The 21,388-nt window shown below is 38.9% G+C and overlaps 1 protein-coding gene across 9 annotated transcripts in view; it reads left to right on the forward strand.

Moving 5' to 3' along the window:
* The window catches only part of SOX6 (SRY-box transcription factor 6), a gene marked incomplete at its 3' end in the record, with an annotated part of 516,843 nt that overhangs the window by 439,230 nt on the left and 56,225 nt on the right, over positions 1–21,388 (forward strand). For all 9 annotated transcript variants that reach the window (XM_079928497.1, XM_079928500.1, XM_079928502.1 and 6 more), the window contains one exon: positions 87–274. In XM_079928497.1, the coding sequence (XP_079784623.1) occupies positions 87–274 (188 nt within the window). The remainder of the gene's footprint in view (positions 1–86; positions 275–21,388) is intronic.

The raw sequence follows: 21,388 nt of genomic DNA on the forward strand, positions 1-21,388 counted from the left end.
TGGTATTATACAGGGGAGTGGGTAGTAGCAGTATTTTTTAAGAGTCTAACCTTACAAGCCTCTAATAATGCATCCTGTATATGCAGATATCCTGTCCAGTCTCAACTCCCCTGCCCTGTTTGGGGATCAGGATACGGTGATGAAAGCTATTCAGGAGGCTCGGAAGATGCGCGAACAGATCCAGCGGGAGCAACAGCAGCAACAGCCGCATGGTGTTGATGGGAAACTGTCTACCATGAATAATATGGGGCTGAACAACTGCAGGAATGAAAAGGTAAAACTTGCTTCCCTCCTTCTCTGGCTCTGCTAGACCCATTGACTCATTTTTATCTGGCTCTTTCTAAGCTCCCAAGCATCAAACTGCAGCCAAAGATTTGGGGTCCTAGCTTGAGGGCTTTCTTGCATCACACTTAATCATTAGTGCTGATTAACAAATACACCCTTTCCCACTTAGTGTGGGTCGCCTCCCAGGTACCCAACCAGGCACCCAACCTACCTGTCTATTGGTGTTTATCTGTCCCATTCCAAAAGATTTAGAAATATCTTATAATAAAGGGGATGTATGAAGTTACAAGACTATCAGAATATTAAAAAAGGAAGAAGCATATATGCTCACAGTGAAGGCTAATACATTACCATGACTCATCATTCAATCTATTACTAAGCTTCCTATCTGCCTGGGCAAAATAGAAAACAAAGCAACTTACAAAATGCATTCATTTATTTTTTGATTCAACAAATTATTTATCAAGTGCTTATTCTGTAATAGACACTGTTCTAGGCACCGGAGATACAACAGTGAACAAATCAGACAAAAATCTCTGTTCTTATAGAGCTTACATTCTAATAGGGGAACACAGATGAGGAAAAAATAAACAGTTAAATATATAATGAGTAATGTCAATAACATCAGGAGGTGACTCAATGCCATGAGAAAAATGGAAGCAAGTTAAGGGAATAGGGAGTTACAGGATTGTTCTTTTCAATAGGTTGGTAGGGACTCTGCGAAAGTGTTACGGAGTAGAGAGATCTGAAGGAACCCCTGTGCAGGCCACATGAAGAGCATCCAGGCAGTGGGAACAATAAGCTTAGAAGCTCTTAGAGTGTAGGACCAGCAACAAGGAGGCCAGCGTGGCAAGAGCAGCTAGAGGGAAGGGAGAGCAGTGGAACGTGAAGTAAAGTGATAGCCTGGGGTAGAGTGTGTTAGACCTGTAGGCCTTGGAAAGGCTTTGTGTTTCACCTGAGTCCTATGGGAATTCCTAGACTTGTTTTGTCCAGGGCATTGACATGATCTGATTTACATATAAAAGGATCATTCTGCCTAATGTGCAAGAACAGACTGCAGGAGGTTAAGAATGAAAATAGGCAGACCAGTTGAGAGACTATTGTCATACACTGGGTGAAAAATTCTGATTATTTGATGAATGAATGATCCTTGCCATTCCTTGGCTTGTCTCTGCATCGCTCCAGTTTCTGCCTCCCTCTTCACACGGCCATCTTCCCTCTGTGTATGTCCCCCTGTCTCCAAATCTCCCTCTTCTTATAAGGACGTCAGTCATTGGATTTAGGGTCCATCCTAATCCAGTGTGACCTTATTTTAACTTGATTATATCTGCAAAGACCCCATTTCCTATAGATAAATAGACAGATTATATAAATATATAATATGTTAAATTAATCATTATTTGCCTCCTCCCTCCTCCCCCTTGATTGATCTCTTGGCGGGAGGTTCACACCAGGTAAGAGAGAAACTGTCTGGGGGAATGGTGGGTCTTTTGGTGTTGGTTAAGCCATAAACTTTTATATATTGGGGACCTGCTATGCACATGCCAGTCACCGGTTCTGCTCAGTCCCTTAGGTGCCCCACTCCCCGTTAAGTGCTCCATCTTTGGCAGTGGGCTCACAGAGCAGAGCCCCTCTTTAAGAACTGCCTCAGTAGATGGTTACATATACAGTAAGGTTTCAGGACCACAAGAAAAGAAAAGCTTTGCCCCCAAACCTTTTCTACCACTCTGATACTAGAGATAAACACAGTCAATCTTTTGACCTAAGACACTATACTATACTCAGTGAGCACCATGAAATAGTAACATATTTAAGCTTAATGTGAATAACTGTAAGATATTTTTGGGGGACCTAGATAGGTAAACACATTTTGGCATAGGGATACTGGGTGGGAAATTGGGTTAAAAGCAAGAGAATGGGTACATGCACCAGAGACCGTCTCCTACCTTATAGTTTTGTCAATGGTTAATCCTAAAATTAATATGAGAAGAATGTTAGTGATTTGTTTAACTGAGTCTTTTAAAATGTATGAGTTTTCAAATGACAGTAGTATATGCTTACTGAAAATTCTAATAATACAGACAGATACATGGTCAAAAGCTAATTACCCTCCTCACCCCATTAACTATCATAATGATTCAGAAGTTTTCTTTGCATATGCAAGAAAGTATTAATGAGTTTAAAACTATATATTCTCACTTGGAATGGTAGGCACCGAGTTGTCACTTACCAGCTGTGTGATATTTGGTACGTTGAATAACTTCTCTGAATCTCAAGTTCTTCATCTGTAATGTGAGGGTAGTAATCTGGGTTACAATGAAATAAGATATATATGAATATACCTAGCAAAGCTCCTGGTACAGAGTAGGCACTTTCTTATGTTTCCCATAACTTGTAGACTAAACTATGGGTGATCTTTGAATATATAGAACAAATGTACTATTTTGTCACAGATATGAGCTCCTCACATAATAATGGAAGGGTCAGCAGAAGGAAACGGAGTTAGATTTTTCAGAAGTTGGCATGTTGACCAACTCACATAGTTAAACTCCTTTCTAACTGAGTTGATGCACAAAACTATGGCAACTTCAGATTTATTAAGTTAGATCACGGTTTCTCAGCCTCAGCATTTTTGGCGTTTTTGGCTGGAGAATTCTTTGTCATGGGTGGCTAATCTGGCCTCTACTCATTAGATGCCAGTAGTAGCACCACTCCTTTTGTGACAACCGAAAATGTCTCCAGACATTGCTAAATGTCCCCTATTGGGGGAGGGAGGACAAAATTACCCCTAGTTGAAAAATCACTGGGCTAAATAAATATATTTAGAATTAATACATTTCAGAAACTTTATTCCACAAAAAACCAAGTTATTTTATTTAAATAATCATACTTGTTTTTAAATTATGAAGAATCATTTGCCTTTGATTAATGTTATGAATGAGATATTTCTTTGAAAAACGCATCTAGAAATTTTTGTTTGGAATATTAACATAGAGAATATTTAAAACAGAATGTGTATATGCCATTTAACTTGGGGGGAAAATAAGAAATAAATTCCATATTGTTGCAGCAACTGTGCCTTTCAGTGAAGCTCCCCCGTCACATTGAGCAGGCTTACACTAGCGGCATCCTGATAGGTTTGCACTAAACCTAGGAGTAAATTGACACTGGACATCCCTTGCTTCCTGCAGTGACTCTCTCTCTTTGTCTGACACAGTGACCCTATATGGTTGAATTTATATCATTGGTTGAAGTTCAAGCTTAAGACTCTATTAACTTCAAATACTACAGGTTAATTTTAAGTATTTCTCATTGACTTTTTAAAATTCATATGGAGGAAGGAAGTCTGAGGCTCCAGAATAATAACACCTGAATTTGTGTTGGAAGCCATGAGAGAGAGATGAGAGATAAGGTTAAGGTTGAAAAATAATAATAATGAATCTAAACTTGTCCTAAAACATATCACACTGAATGTAATTGAGCTCCTGAAGATAAGTGGCAAAGTGGCTTGTACAGAATCAGAAAACCCTGGTTTCCTAGTTGAAGGGAGTTGTTGTCTCAGTAGATGACTTTATTGGGGTTGAATTTGGGGCATCAGAAAAGTCCATTATATTCAGGGATGTTGTGCTCACAAGTTCTCCTTTACATGATCTCCCTCCCAAATAATGTCGCTCTTTTGAATGTATATTTGTGGATGTGTAGGCTTTGTTTAGTTTCTAGACCCAGTATGTATCTATCCTTGTTTGCTAGGTTTGTTGCAGCCAGAAGAGTAAATTAAGAACAATGTTAAAGGGCTCCTGTGATAGTCAATGTGGCTCTCTTATAATCAAAATATCCATCTTAATTTTATGAGGTTTCAGAAGACACTACTTTTTCTTCTGAGAATCATATTTTCTTCTGAGATCAAAGAGGGTAAATATATAATGTGCAATAAGATTGGTAAAATGGATTGTGGCAAAGTCAGTTTAACTGTCTTCAGAATTGTCCTCTTTGGAATTACCTCAGTTTCCTTAAATGTAAGGATCCATAAATTAGATTTCTGAATTTATTCTTGTAAACCATAATACGGTTTTAGAGATTTTTTCTCAGTGCTTCTGTCATGACACCTTGTAATTTATAAAGCATATATAGCTCATCACGCTCCTATTTGGACATTTTTTTTACAAATGAGCATGTCACAGATTTGAGTTCCCTGAGAAGCAGACTGTGAGATGGAGATTAACGAGCAGGTTTATTGAGGGGGGTGCTCTTTCTGATTGCCACCTGTAGAAGGGAAAGGATGAAAGCAGAATAGGACTGTGATGCAGTCTTAACCAAAGCCTTAGCCAACCTCATATGAAGCTTTGAGATGGCCATGGCCATGCAGAATTGTCCCAAGTTGGATGGAGGGGGTGAACTTTTATACACTTGTATCAACCAGTCATTGGATGAGGGTTACCCTGGGAAGGGGACATAACCTTAGGTGATGTGACTCTCTTTAGTTGAGGCAGTGCCGAAGAGGGCCAAGAGCTAAGGGTGAGCAACAACGTTCCCTGCAGCTGAGGAAATAAATCAGTCCTGAAGGGGTATCTGGGCAATGCATCACAATGTCCATTGTAGAGTTGTTTTTGTGACATTTACTAACATTAGATGTATATAAAACATGCTTTGTATGTTTCATAACTGAGGGGAAACATTTACTACACAGGCATAGGGGTGCTTATGTCTTTATGACACATACAGAATCACATATATGTCCATATGAATACATGTTTACCCATGGCGTATTTCACTTTACTGGGTAAACCCCTATTTTGACACTTTAAAATGAAACATTGTTGACTTGATCAGCCAGAACGGCACCAATGGAGTTGTTCTGGTTGGCTGTGTCACCGGATATTTAGGGTCTGTTAAATATATAGATTGTAGGGACAATAGACTGTAACGGCGCCTTAGGAATTGTTATGCTCCATCATTTCAACACAGCTGCTGTGCATGGATCATGAGTGTCTTGCTAGCCGAAGTCTAAGGTACTTCCCTGGGTTTTAGCTTTCCACAGCAAGAACACCAACCACCTCCCATAGTACCAGGGCAATTAGGTCATATTATAGGCTAATTGCTTGCCAAATTTTGTTGTTTGACATCTCTAAGACAGAATTTCAGTCAGAACAATACACTGCAGAATTTTAGATAGGCAGCTTCCAAATGTCCTTAGAGCTAAGCTAAGCGCATCTGGCGAGAAGAGAGGCAAGGCAGGGTGGGCCTTCTTAGTGTTAAAGTGCGTCTTGTAACTTTTCTGACTTCCTTGATGTTTGAATGCTGACTCGGTGATTGGTTAGAGCACTTTCCTGCATAGGTATTTTGTAACTTAGGTATCTGGTTATTTTGGTCATCTTAGTAACCTTGAGGAGCCAGAAAACTGATTACCTACTGATCAGAGTTGCTCATAAATAGGCCGATTACACATTATATATGTGGCCTGAGCTGCTGTTCCCTTCATCTTCTGCGAATCTCTTAAGAAAAATTCTTGACCTTATCGGATGTCAAAATGAGCTACCATGAACACTATTATCACACTCTATCTGCCTCTGAAGTATATTTGTGGGATTAAAACTGTAGAGTGAAAGAACTGGAGGGGATATAACATTTGACCTGGCCCAATAGCTTCAATTCACAGACAGGAAAACTGAGACCTAAAGAAAGAAAATGACTTACCCATGTTCACATAGTGGATTCATGTCAGAGCAGGAATTAAATCTCAGCTTTCCTAATTCTTAATCAATGATATTTCTATTTATAGAACAGTATTAAATTCATTTACTAATTTTCTATGAGATCTTTAAGCTTATTACATACAGAAGTACTTTTTACATTTGCAATACAAAACCTTTGATGGAATAAGACAGGGTAAAAATAAACAGAAACAGTGAAGCAGAAAAGCACTGAGACCCCTGCTTCCTGTATACTTTTCACCTTATGTCTGGGTAGGGCATTCTTCCCTACCATGATGTCCATTGGTTGTGGCTCTGGAAAGATATCAGTCAGAAAACAGAAGATCACATGATGCTAGTACAGACAAAGAGACAGAAGAGGTGGCTAGACCAGGAGCAGTAATAGAATTAGAGGCCACATGGTGTATTGGAAAGAGCATGGGTTTTGGGCTTAGTTAATCCTGTGTCTCAGTTTCTAGGATTAATTTTGGAAGCAGCCTGTCCTGTTTTCTAACAGTGTTATTTAAATAAGTTACTTAACCTCTGTGAGTCTCAATGAACATACCTATAAAATGGAGATAATTATCCTTTCCTTGAAGGATCATTTTGAGGGAAAACATATGTAGAGCACATATCTGGCACAGGAGGTGCTCCATTAATATTAGGTCCTTTTCCACTTTAGAACCTCAGACAGGTGGTCAAACCTGTTGTTAACTTTATTAAATTTTCACTCTTTGACACTCTCCAAAGGCGAATGGATTAACCTACTGCTCCTTGGAGCCAAAATGTCTTAAGATAGAGTAGAAGGTTGGTTAGAAGCTAACAGGCACCTTCTTACAAACTCAAGATATGCATTTTTCTTTTTCACTCTTAAAGTAACTGGTGGTTACTTTAACTACTTTAACTAGTTACTTGCTAGGATCTGCTCATAGCCAACATGATAATGTTCAGATTTTATATTAGTGTGCTAGGGAGCTTTTGCTCCTACTAATTTAATATATACTTTAATATATTTCCAGAAAAATCAGAATTTCAATCTATGGCTTTTGAGAATACTTAACCTGATTCTTGATAACTATATGCATTTCTCATGCCAAAATTATATTTTTTCAATCAAGTAAATAGGAAAATAATAATCCGGTCACTAAGGCACATTGTAAACTTGTTCCTGTTTGTTCAAGAAAGCAGTTGTTCATTTTTTACAAGTGTAGATTCTTGCTTCTCACCCATACTTTGCAAAAACATCAGAATAGTACATCAGTATTACACTGATGTAATACTGCCCCCTTTTATTGGAAATGAAAAACAGACTAGACGTCTTCTGCTTCACACTGTCAGTTGCCACAGCTCCTTGTTACTTATACAATTGATTCAGATATTCATTGTTGCATGACAGGATAAGTTCAGACAGAAGATCAATATAGCTGTACAACAATAAGTGAAAGGGGATTGTGAGCAAATTATTTAGCAAAGTGTGTTTGGAATAAATGAGTTTCTTATATAGCACACAAACTAGTGAGGTTATTTACTCCAAAGGAGTACATAGTATTGATTAATCAGGACGGTAATTTTTGTGAGCAGTTGACTAACATGTTCAGTTATGCTTTTGTGTATGTCAACTTATTCCCAAGATATTGACAGCTTGTACTATGAGCAGTTTGGGCATATTAGAGATTTTACAGTAAGGGGACAAATTCTAATTATAGCATCCTCTTTTGCAAAGCAGAGCAATAGTTGGGTTTTTTTGGGGGTTTTTTTGCGGTACGCGGGCCTCTCACTGATGTGGCCTCTCCCGTTGCGGAGCACAGGCTCCGCATGCGCAGGCTCAGCAGCCATGGCTCACGGGCCCAGCCGCTCCGCGGCATGTGGGATCTTCCCGGACCGGGGCACGAACCCGTGTCCCCTGCATCGGCAGGTGGACTCTCAACCACTGCGCCACCAGGGAAGCCGAATAGTTGGGTTTTTTAAAAATTTATTCAGTTAATTTATTTATTTTTGGCTGCGTAGGGTCTTCATTGCTGCATGCGGGCTTTCTCTAGTTGTGGTGAGCGGGGGCTGCTCTTTGTTGTGGTGTGTGGACTTCTCACTGTGGTGGCTTCTCTTGTTGTGGAGCATGGGCTCTAGGCGTGCGTGCTTCAGTAGTTGTGGCGCATGGGCTTAGTTGCTCTGTGGAATGTGGGATCCTCCTGGACCAGGGCTTGAACCTGTGTCCCCTGCATTGACAGGCAGATTCTTAACCACTGTACCACCAGGCAAGTCCCAATAGTTGGTTTTTATGTAGTACTTTTCACATCCTGACAAGAAACATTTTTATAGTGCTTCTATGGTTCAAAAATATTATCACAGGGGCTTCCCTGGTGGCGCAGTGGTTGAGAGTCTGCCTGCCGATGCAGGGGACGCGGGTTCCTGCCCCGGTCCGGGAAGGTCCCACATGCCGCGGAGCGGCTGGGCCCGTGAGCCATGGCCGCTGAGCCTGTGCGTCTGGAGCCTGTGCTCCACAACGGGAGAGGCCACAACAGTAAGAGGCCCACGTACTGCAAAAAAAAAATATTATCACATATGTTATCTCTCTTGAACCTTTCCAAATTCAGGGATATAGATAATATTGTCCTTGTTTTGCAGATTAGGGACCTAACACCAGCTCTAGATCACTTTGCTCCATCATTACCTCTCTATCGTCTCATTTGTTCCCTACATCTCTGTGAGATTGACAGGGCAATTTTAGCTAAAATCTAAAACAAGACATACATCTGAGTTTCAAACATCAATTTCAATGAAGTGAATGCTAAAAATCACGAGATAAAGAAGTCTACCTAGATATATATGCTTCATGTGTATTTCTTGTAAAGGAGTAACTAACTATATGTATACTTGTGATAGTGTTTTCCAAAACAGCATACAAAGGTCAAAAATGCCATAAATTAGAAAAAAATGTAAGTTTTATTAGTGTTAGACTTTACATTTGAACCAATAACATTGAACAACTAAACAGTGCTGTATGTAGACTCCTGGCTATCATTAAGTTCAATGTTATTGTTAAGTTCCTTTTATTTTTGTTGTCAGGATTATTTGATTGGTTGCCTAGCTACTAGTTTAAGACCCAATTCATAAAAAACAACAACAAACTTGTTTGGCTCTTCTCTTCTCCGCAGGTTAAATGGAATGAATGGTGAGAATTTATCTCAGTTTAAAAGGTTCAAGATACTTTCTAGGGTTGGGGTGGGGGGAGAAGTAAATATAAGACTTTTAGTTTTGTTTACAACAAATGTTTTAAATCAAAAGGCCATGTCCAATAAAGACGTAGACGTCGAGAATGGACTTGAGGACACGGGGAGGGGAAGGGGTAAGATGGGACAAAGTGAGAGAGTGGCATGGACATACATACACTACCAAATGTAAAACAGATAGCTAGTGGGAAGCAGCAGTATAGCCCAGGGAGATCAGCTCCGTGCTTTGCGACCACCTGGAGGGGTGGGATAGGGAGGGTGGGAGGGAGATGAAAGAGGGAGGGGATTTGGGGATATATGTATATGTATAGCTGATTCACTTTGTGATATAGCAGAAACTAACACACCATTGTAAAGCAAGATTTTTTAAAAAACGGCCACGTCCAGTTAAAGGATCTCCCAGTGAAAGGGTTAAAATTTGACACATCACAGTTAATAATTTTGCGTAAAGAGTTGTTGGTTTGGGTATGTATGGAGCACATTTATTAATAATAAGAATGTTATAGCCCTAACCTCCCACTATGGCAAGTACTTTCTAATCCTTAATCCTTCTAGATCTAATCTCTTAGTCCTTCTAGATCAGCTATTTTCAACTTTTTTTTTTTTTTTTTTTTTGTGGTACGCAGGCCTCTAACTGTTGTGGCCTCTCCCGTTGCGGAGCACAGGCTCCGGACGCGCAGGCTCAGCGGCCATGGCTTACGGGCCCAGCTGCTCCGCGGCATGTGGGATCTTCCCGGACCGGGGCACAAACCCGTGTCCCCTGCATCGGCAGGTGGACTCTCAACCACTGCGCCACCAGGGAAGCCCCTATTTTCAACTTTTTTGATCCCAGGGCCCCTTTACACACACACACACACACACACACAAATATTTATATATATATATAAATGTTTATAATATTAAAACTTAAAAATTATTTATTCATTTAAAAATCATAATAAAACCATTAGATGTTAATATAAATAACATTTTTTAGTATTAAGTATATTTTTCAAAATAACAAAATAGTAAGAAGAATGGCTTTGTTTTAGCTTTTTGCAAATCTCTCTAATGTCTGGCTTAGTAGTAGATAAGCTTGATTCTTATTTCTGCTTCTGAATTCAGTCTGTTGCTTTCCCTCAAAGCCATGTAACTTTCTTTCTTTCTCCTTCCTTTCTTTCTTTCTTTCAACATCTTTCATGGAGTATAATTGCTTTACAGTGGTGTGTTAGTTTCTACTTTACAACAAAGTGAATCAGCTATACATATACATATATCCCCATATCTCCTCCCTCTTGCGTCTCCCTCCCACCCTCCCTATCCCACCCCTCTAGGTGGTCACAAAGCATGGAGCTGATCTCCCTGGGCTATGCAGCTGCTTCCCACTAGCTATCTATTTTACATTTGGTAGTATATATAAGTCCATGCCACTCTCTCACTTCGTCCCAGCTTACCCTTCCCCCTCCCCGTGTCCTCAAGTCTCTTCTCTACATCTGTGTCTTTATTCCTGTCCTGCCCCTAGGTTCTTCAAAACCATTTTACTTTTTTTTTTTTTTAGATTCCGTATGTATGTTTTAGCATACAGTATTTGTTTTTCTCTTTCTGACTTACTTCACTCTGTACGACAGACTCTAGGTACATCCACCTCACTACAAATAACTCAATTTCGTTTCTTTTTTATGGCTGAGTAATATTGCATTGTATACATGTGCCACATCTTCTTTATCCATTCATCTATCAGTGGACACTCAGGTTGCTTCCATATCCTGGCTATTGTAAATAGAGCTGCAATGAACTTGTGGTACATGACTCTTTTTGAATTACAGTTTTCTCAGGCTATATGCCCAGTAGTGGGATTGCTGGGTCATATGGGAGTTCTATTTTTACTTTTTAAAGGAACCTCCATTTTGTTCTCCGTAGTGGCTGTATCTATTTACATTCCCACCAATAGTGCAAGAGGGTTCCCTTTTCTCCACACCCTCTCCAGCATTGTTTATGGATATTTTGATGATGGCCATTCTGACTGGTGTGAGGTGATACCTCATTGTAGTTTTGATTTGCATTTCTCTAATGATTAGTGATGTTGCACATCCTTTCATATGTTTGTTGGCAATCTGTATATCTTTTTGGAGAAATGTCTGTTTAGGTCTTTGGCCCATTTTTGGATTGGGTTGTTTGTTTTTTTGATACTGAGCTGCATGAGCTGCTTGTAAATTTTGGAGATTAATCCTTTGTCTGTTGCTTCATTTGCAAATATTTTTTCCCATTCTGAGGGTTGTCTTTTCATCTTGTTTATGGTTTCCTTTGATATGCAAAAGGTTTTAAGTTTTCATTAGGTCCCATTTGTTTATTTTTGTTTTTATTTCCATTTCTCTAGGAGGGGGGTCAAAAACGATCTTACTGTGATTTATGTCATAGAGTGTTCTGCCTATGTTTTCCTCTAAGAGTTTTACAGTGTCTGGCCTTACATTTAGATCTTTAATCCATTTTGAGTTTATTTTTGTGTATGGTGTTAGGGAGTGTTCTAATTTCATTCTTTTACATGTAGCTGTCCTGTTTTCCCAGCACCAGTTTTTGAAGAAGTTGTCTTTTCTCCATTGTATATTCTTGCCTCCTTTTTCAAAAATAAGGTGACCATATGTGTGTGAGTTTATCTCTGGGCTTTCTATCCTGTTCCATTGATCTATATTTCTGTTTTTGTGCCAGTACCATACTGTCTTGGTTACTGTAGCTTTGTAGTATAGTCTGAAGTTTGGGAGCCTGATTCCTCCAGCTCTATTTTTCGTTCTCAAGATTGCTTTGGCTTTTCGGGGTCTTTTGTGTTTCCATTCAAATTGTGAACTTTTTTGTTCTAGTTCTGTGAAAAATGCAGTGGTAGTTTGATAGGGACTGCATTGAATCTGTAGATGGCTTTGGGTAGTATAGTCATTTTCACAATGTTGATTCTTCCAATCCAGAAACATGGTATATCTCTCCATCTGTTTGTATCATCTTTAATTTCTTTCATCAGTGTCTTATAGTTTTCTGCATGCAGGTCTTTTGTCTCCTTATATAGGTTTATTCCTAGGTATTTTATTCTTTTTGTTGCAATGATAAATGGGAGTGTTTCCTTAATTTCTCTTTCAGATTTTCATCATTAGTGTATAGGAATGCAAGAGATTTCTAAGCATTAATTTTGTGTCCTGCTACTTTACCAAATTCATTGATTAGCTCTTGTAGTTTTCTGGTAGCATCTTTAGAATTCTCTATGTATAGTATCATGTCATCTGCAAACAGTGACAGCTTTACTTCTTCTTTTCCGATTTGATTCCTTTTATTTCTTTTTCTTCTCTGATTGCTGTGGCTAAAACTTCCAAAACTATGTTGAATAATAGTGGTGAGAGTGAACAACCTTGTCTTGTTCCTGATCTTAGAGGAAATGGTTTCTGTTTTGCACCATTAAGAACGATGCTGACTGTGGGTTTGTCATATATGGTCTTTATTATGTTGAGGAAATTTCCCTCTATGCCTACTTTCTGCAGGGTTTTTATCATAAATGGGTGTTGAATTTTGTCAAAAGCTTTTTCTGCATCTATTGAGATGATCGTATGGTTTTTCTCCTTCAGTTTGTTAATGTGGTTTATCACATTGATTGATTTGGGTATATTGAAGAATCCTTGCATTCCTGGGATAAACTCCACTTGATCATAGTGTATGATCCTTTTAATGTGCTGTTGGATTCTGTTTGCTAGTATTTTGTTGAGGATTTTTGCATCTGTGTCCATCGGTGATATTAGCCTGTAGTTTTCTTTCTTTGTGACATCTTTGTCTGGTTTTGGTCTCAGGGTGATGGTGGCCTCGTAGAATGAGTTGGGGAGTGTTCCTCCCTCTGCTATATTTTGGAAGAGTTTGAGAAGGATAGGTGTTAGCTCTTCTCTAAATGTTTGATAGAATTCACCTGTGAAGCCAACTGGTCCTGGGCTTTTGTTTGTTGGAAGATTTTTAGTCACAGTCTCAATTTCAGTGCTTGTGATTGGTCTGTTTATATTTTCTAAATCTTCTGGCTTCAATCTTGGAATGTTGTGCTCTTCTAAGAATTTGTCCATTTCTTCCAGGTTGTCCATTTTATTGGCATATAGTTGCTTGTAGTAATCTCTCATGATCCTTTGTATTTCTGCAGTGTCAGTTGTTACTTCTCCTTTTTCATTTCTAATTCTGTTGATTTGAGTCTTCTCCTGTTTTTTCTTGATGAGTCTGGGTAATGGTTTAACAATTTTGTTTATCTTCTCAAAGAGCCAGCTTTTAGTTTTATTGATCTTTGCTATTGTTTCCTTCATTTCTTTTTCATTTATTTCTGATCTGATCTTTATGGTTTCTTTCCTTCTGCCAACTTTGGGGTTTTCTTGTTCTTTTTCTCTAATTGCTTTAGGTGTAAGGTTAGGTTGTTTATTTGAGATGTTTCTTCTTTCTTGAGGTAGGATTGTATTGCTATAAACTTCCCTCTTAGAACTGGTTTTTCTGCATCCCATAAGTTTTGGGTTGTCATGTTTTGATTGTCATTTTTTTCTAGGTATTGTTTGATTTCCTCTTTGATTTATTCAGTGATGTCTTGGTTATTAACTGGTGTATTGTTTAGCCTCCATGTGTTTGTATTTTTTACAGTTTTTTTCCTGTAATTGATATCTAGTCTGATAGCATTGTGGTTGGAAAAGATACTTGATACAATTTCAATTTTCTGAAATTTACCAAGGCTTGATTTGTGACCCAGGATATGATGTATCCTGGAGAATGTTCCATGAGCACTTGAGAAGAAAGTCTATTCTGTTGTTTTTGAATGGAATGTCCTATAAATATCAATTAAGTCCCTCTTGTTTAATGTGTCATTTAAAGCTTGTGTTTCCTTATTTATTTTCATTTTGGATGATCTGTCGATTGGTGAAAGTGGGGTGTTAAAGTTCTTACTATGATTGTGTTACTGTCGATTTCCCCTTTTATGGCTGTTAGCATTTGCCTTATGTATTGAGGTACTCCTATGTTGGGTGCATAAATATTTACAATTGTTATATCTTCTTCTTGGATTGATCCCTTGATCATTATGTAGTATCCTTCTTTGTCTTTTGTTAATAGTCTTTTTTTAAAGTCTATTTTGTCTGATATGAGAATTGCTACTCCAGCTTTCTTTTGATTTCCATTTGCATGGAATATCTTTTTCCATTCCCTCACTTTCAGTCTGTGTGTGTCCCTAGGTCTGAAGTGGGTCTCTTGTAGACAGCATATATATGGGTCTTGTTTTTGTAGCCATTCAGCCAGTCTCTGTCTTTTGGTTGGAGCATTTAATCCATTTACATTTAAGGTAATTATCAATATGTATGTTCCTATTACCATGTTCTTAACTGTTTTGGGTTTGTTATTATAGGTCTTTTCCTTCTCTTGTGTTTCTTGCCTAGAGAAGTTCCTTTAGCATTTGTTGTAAAGCTGGTTTGGGGTTTCCCTGGTGGTGCAGTGGTTGAGAGTCCATCTGCCAATGCAGGGGACAGGGGTTTGTGCCCCGGTCCAGGAAGATCCCACATGCTGTGGAGCGGCTGGGCCCGTGAGCCATGGCCACTGAGCCTGCGCATCCGGAGCCTGTGCTCCGCAATGGGAGAGGCCACAATAGTGAGAGGCCCACATACCGCAAAAAAATAAATAATAAATAAAGCTGGTTTGGTGGTGCCGAATTCTCTTAGCTTTTGCTTGTCTGTAAAGGTTTTAATTTCTCTGTTGAATCTGAATGAAATCCTTGCTGGGTAGAGTAATCTTGGTTGTATGTTTTTCCCTTTCATGTCTTTAAATATGTCTTGCCACTCCCTTCTGGCTTGAAGAGTTTCTGCTGAAAGATCAGCTGGTAACCTTGTGGGGATTCCCTTATATTTTTTTTTTTTATTTTTCCCTTGCTGCTTTTTATATTTCTTTGTGTTTAATTTTTGAAAATTTGATTAATATGTGCCTTGGTGTGTTTTTCCTTAGATTTATCCTGTATGGGACTCTCTGTGCTTCCTGGACTTGACTGACTATTTCCTCTCCTATATTAGGGAAGTTTTCAACTATAATCTCTTCATATATTTTCAAATATTTTCTCAGTTTCTGTTTTTTTTTCTCTTTTTCTTCTGGGACCCCTATAATTTGAACGTTGGTGCATTTAATGTTGTCCCAGAGGTCTCTGAGACTATCCTCAATTCTTTTCATTTTTTTTTTTCTTTATTCTGCTCTATGGTAGTTATTTCCACTATCTTGACTTCCAGGTCACTTATCCGTTCTGCCTCAGTTATTCTGTTATTGATTTCCTTCTGGGGAATTTTAAATTTCATTTATTGTGTTGTTCATCATTGTTTGTTTGCTCTTTAGTTCTTCTAGTTCCTTGTTAAATGTTCCTTGTATTTTGTCCATTCTGTTTACAAAATTTTGGATCATCTTTACTATCATTACTCTGAATTCTTTTTCAGATAGATTGCCTATTTCCTCTTCATTTTTTGGTCTGATGGGTTTTTACCTTCCTCCTTCATCTGCTGTGTTTCTCTGTCTTCTCATTTTGCTTAAATTACTGTGTTTGGGGTCTCCCTTTTGCAGGCTGCAGGTTTGTAGTTCCCATTGTTTTTGTGTCTGCCCCCAGTAGCTAAGGTTGGTTCAATGGGTTGTGTAGGCTTCCTGGTGGAGGGAACTGGTGCCTGTGTTCTGGTGGATGAGGCTGGATCTTGTCTTTCTGGTGGGCAGGACCGTGTCTGGTGGTGTATTTTGGGGTGCCTGTGAGCTTATTATGATTTTATGCAGCCTGTCTGCTAATGGGTGGTGTTGTGTTCCTGTCTTACTAGTTGTTTGGCATTGGGTGTCCAGTACTGTAGCTTGCTGATTGTTGAGTGGAGCTGGGTCTTAGCATTGATATGGAGACCTGTGGGACAGCTTTTGCCGTCTGATATTATGTGGAGCTGGGAGGTCTCTGGTGGACCAATGTCCTGAACTCGGCTCTCCCACCTCTGAGACACAGACCTGACACCCGTCCGGAGCACAAAGACCCTGTCAGCCACATGGTTCTTTATTCCAATCCTCCCTCTTCTCCTACTTGGCAGAGTAGCCATTAGGCACTTCATGCAGATGGCTCATTGAAGGCATTCTGTCCCCATCACCTGACGATTAACATGTCCTCAGTTCAGTTGATTGAGCAGAGTCTATTCACAGTACTGAGCAGTGGCAAGATTCAGTAATGTCAGCCATGTAACTTCTGAGAAATTCCGTTGTACACTCATGAAAGAATAAGAATGAAAAAGACAAATAATGTCTTAGTATTATTATGAGACTAGTTTTGGTCTAGTGGACCCTCTAAAAGGGTCTTTGAGCTTGCCAGAGGCATACTTTGAATACATGTTATTCTAGATCATGGAATATATGTACATACAGTGTGTGTTTTAAGTGTATTCCCCTTAACTTTAAGAACAGCCTTCACTGATCAAACATTGTAAACAGATATGATTATTGGTTTTATTCTATTTGAATTGAGCAAAAAGTTAATAAAATTCTATTACTTATATTTATACCTTACCTTTATGTAAAAACAATTTTGGGTGGTTTGCAGTGATACATGTAATAAAAACAAGATAAAAACTAAATAGAAGAAGAGTCAGTGGTATAGACTGTAGCCTATTCTTAAGTGACTTCCTTGTGAAATGGAAAAAAAAAAAAAAAGACCAAACTAAATAGAGAGGAGATAGTAGGAAAGAAAAATTAAGGATAGGAAAATAAGGTAAATAAGATAAAGCTGGGGTAAGGTAAGTGAACAAAAAGTCTTGTCATGAACATTTTTTTAAATTGGAATATAGTTGCTTTTGTCATACATATTTACATAATTGCTAGAGATGGGCCACAGACTTGACCATGAGCTTCTTGGTAACCAAGCAAAAAGAAAATGTGTTATAAGATCCACAGTATTTCTACTATAGATAAAACAGTTTCTCAGAAGAAACATGGGTGTTCTCCTATGTGTCTTCATAAAAGCTTGAGACATACTCAAGAATGTTCCTATAATATTCAGTTTAAGAACTACAATAACTTTGCAGGCTGTTTCTTAACAGACCTTGTCATTTATCTGTTAGATCCATTCATTTTTAACTAGCTTCATTTGCCTTAGTTTGAGTATTGTGACTGACACTGCATTCTTCTTTATCTCATGAACACTTTTTTTCAATTCCATTTCATTTTAATTAGGTACTTACTAATTACAAAGCACAGTATTTGACTTGTGTAGTGGAAAGGTAACCAAGGTTCAATCCGGGCTTACTAAATTAACATATCTCAGAACCTCACTTTCCTCAACAGTAAAAACGTTAGGATTAGAGAATTAAGTCACAATATTCAACCTCCTGGTAAATATCTTATATACGTATTAGGCATTTAATAAATATTTCCTCCCTTCCTCCCTCTTTCCCTGTTTCTCTCCCTTCTCTCTCTCTCTCTCCTTCCCCTCATCTCTTCCAACCATCCTCCCTTCCTTCCTAGCTTCTCCATCCACTTGATTAAGGTTGTGGACAAGAGCAAAGGATTTGAAGTTAGACTTCCCCAGTTTCTCCATAAAAGATATGGGATTATTTATAGTTTCTAAGCACAAGGGGTTGTTGTGAAGATCCAATAAAATAATCCATGTACCAGCCCTCTTCGAGTGCCTGAAATATAATTGATAGAAAGGCAGGCTGAAACAGATCATTGCCATGGCTCGTTTAGGTTTATCTTTATAGATGATTGTGAGCCATTAAAAGTGTTTGTGAATGGGGCACATTTAATCTGAGTTACATTTTAAGAAGAATAACATGGTAGTTTAAAGAAAGGATAGGAGAGACCTTTAGAGAAATGTGGAAAAGTGAAAAGAACATGTGCTTTGCAGTCAGACTGAGCTGGACTTCAGGTTCTGATTCTACTGCTCACTAGCTCTATAGCCTCTCTGAGCCTCAGTGTCTTCAAACCTGATTAATAATAGTTTCATTGGTTGGAGAATTAACCAAAAGCCTACAAGGCAAGTGCCTTGGACCATGCCTTTAAAAAATCCATTCCCTTCTCTTCTGTAGGATTTTTGAGAATATTTCTGTAGGTGGAGCTCCATTTGAAATTTATTTAAATCTGCCTTAGATTCTTTTGTATTCCTATCCTTCCTGAGCTTAGAGCCTGTTCTAGTGTCATGGAAGCAGGACTTTTCCAGTGGAAAGACAACCAATATTCAGAGGAAGGATGTGTTACAAATTTAGCATCAAGTGTATCACCCCACATCAGAAAATTCATAAAAAATTCCTGAAGAACTCTCAGACTCCAAGTAGATCAGTTCCACCTAGATAGCCTTTAGGATCCATTCAATGTACTAAACAATTTAAAAGTATCTGAGTTGCAGAAAATTCAAAACACATGTCAGAAATTTTTCAGTTATTTTTAAAAATGCATATTAAAGAAAAATATATATAGCTATGATTCTCAATTGGAACAAAATATTGGGTTTCAAGTCAGTTGATTGCAGAGAAATTTTTAAAGGTAAGACTCAGACCATTTAAATGACAAATTATATTTTTAAAAACCTAGTAAAACTTGAACATTTGAAGTTGGGCTCAGTTTTAAAACACAGACTTAGGAAGGCTGAGCAGGTTCTAAACTATTTTCCTAAGTTTTCACAAAGCTCCTTGAGACAATGCAAACTGCCTCCTACGTCTAACAAAGAATCTGTCTAGATTCTCATTTTTAGACTCCTCAGAGAGACATAAGCTACCACTTGAAAACACACTGTATTATTTTATTATCTGCTTGCCTTTGGGGAACTGGATCCACCTGCATTTCCCTGAGCTGGGAGGAGGGTGCTTTGCTTAAATCATGTGAACTTTCTCCAGACTTGGGCTTCCCACTTCATAGATGTTGGCTTTGTACATCCTGAAGGTTTTCCTCAGGGACCTTTGCCTTGGGGATTAGGGATCTAATGTCTGCTCTGTCCTTGGATTTCTGGGGACCTTAGAAAGATCCCTTAGTCTATTTCCACTCTTATGTAATACTTAACATCACAATAAGTTGATCATATTTTCTTTCTCTGGTCCAACAATGATAAATCTTTTCCCCTCAGAGATATGAAGTTATGAATTTTTTCACTTTTATAGAAGTGTAGTAAAAACTAGTATATTCAGCATTCTCTCCACAGAAACACTATTAGCCAGCAGTTCTTCAGTCTATCACACTATTAGATAATTGAATTGGAGCCAAAAGAGCCCTGAGAGATCATTTAGTATAGCCCTGAATTTTTTTTTTTTTTTTGCCGTACGCGGGCCTCTCACCGTTGTGGCCTCTCCCATTGCGGAGCACAGGCTCCGGACGCGCAGGCTCAGCGGCCATGGCTCATGGGCCCAGCCGCTCCGCTGCATGTGGGATCCTCCCGGACCAGGGCACAAACCCATGTCCCTTGCATCGGCAGGCGGACGCTCAACCACTGCGCCACCAGGGAAGCCCATAGCCCTGCATTTTATAGATGAGGAAACTGCAGCGGAAAGAAGTGAAGTGATTTGCCCAATCCAATAACAAGGCATGAGTGAGACCATGACCAGACCCCATGTCCCTGGCACTGAGTCCTTTGTGCTTTCCAGTTTCTGGGGTGAGGTTTAGGTGCTCCTAAGCTGTTTATGGCGGTGACTCTGAAGCATCATAAAATGTGCTAAATTCAGTCTTAGTGCTGCTTGTATTGTTACATTATAATTCTTGCCAATAGTGGTGTCAAGTGTGACATTAAGTTATGTGTGATAATCAGAATATTTGGTTAAATGGGACATTTCATTTTTCAGGCATGTGTGGCATACAGTAGGCACTCATAATATTAGCTGATATAGGTAGATGCCAGTAACAGAATTTTCTGTGCTTATATTTGATATGGAAGTTTAGTTCCTTATAGCTCAAAATTTTTTAAAGACTCACTTAAGCCTTTGTAGCAGTAGATACAGTGGATGAGGTGGATGACACTTTTACTCTTTCTTTTCCTAAGATCTTTCTTTGCTGGTTGCAGTTTTAGGAACGTGATAATAATAACCACTAAAATGTCAGTCTTTTTAATTCTTTGAAAAACATTTTTTCCACACTCATTATCACACTTAATCCCAACATCCATCCTCAGAGGTAGAATTTTTATCATTCCTCTCACAGATGAAGATGAGGTTCGGAGCTCAGATCATTTGCTTACGTTTATGCAGGTAGTATCAAAGTTGAGGCTCTTCAAAGTCCCTGATTTCAAATTTCACATTCTTCCACAATAGCAGACAAACTTCACCTTCCTCTCCAATACCAATCTCTGCCCATGTGTTCTGCTGAGTCTTGAATACAAGCTCAGAGACCACATGTTAGCTATGGTTGTACATGAGTGTATGTGTGTATGTGTATGAGTGTGCTGCATCTCTGTGAGTGCTTGTGTGTGTCTTTCTCATTGTGAGTATAAATCTGTGGGGGGGTTTGCTTATCTATCTGTGTGAGTCTCTGATCCCTGTGCATAACTTTCTATCTCTGAGTCTGACTGTGTGTGTGCCTGCTACCTGTGTGTGTGCACATGTGTGTGTACATGTGTGTCTGTCCTTGAGTCTGTCTCTATCTGTGGGAGTAGCTGTCTACTGTGTATGTCTGTCTGACTGTGTGCGTCTCTGAGTGCCTGTGTGTTTGTCAGTATCTCTGTGTTTGTGGGTCTGTCTGAATGTGTGTCTGTCTGTCTGGGTTTGTGTGTCTGCAAGTATATCTGTGTGTCTATGTCTGTGACTTTCTCTGAATCTATGTTTGTATTTCTGTGTCTGTTGACCTTGGTGTGTACATGTCTGTATATCAGTGTGTGTGTGCCTGCTTGTGTAAGTCTCTGCATATGTGTTCTAGTCTTTTTTCTTTATGGAGTTAGGTATTGATATACTTGATTATTCTCATTGTCAGCTTGTAGGTATAGGGCTGGGTATGGAGAATATATATGAAAACTCTGCACATAGATGTACTTTATGCATTCTTTCCATCACTGTTTCCCTCTCAGCATTGTCTTAAATCTGGTTGTCAAAATGTGCCATTGGGAGCACTCTGGCAGAAGTTCACTTTTAGCTCAGATCCAGTTTGCCATCTTTGACATTTGCAACTAAGATTAGAATTTCCCAAAGTGCTGTCTTCCCACTGTGGATGGAAATGCTTGCTTTATTTTTGGTGCAACCCTGATTTACACTT

This window comes from Stenella coeruleoalba (genome assembly GCF_951394435.1).
Source record: "Stenella coeruleoalba genome assembly, chromosome: 8".
In the NCBI taxonomy this organism is placed as follows: Eukaryota; Metazoa; Chordata; class Mammalia; order Artiodactyla; family Delphinidae; genus Stenella; species Stenella coeruleoalba.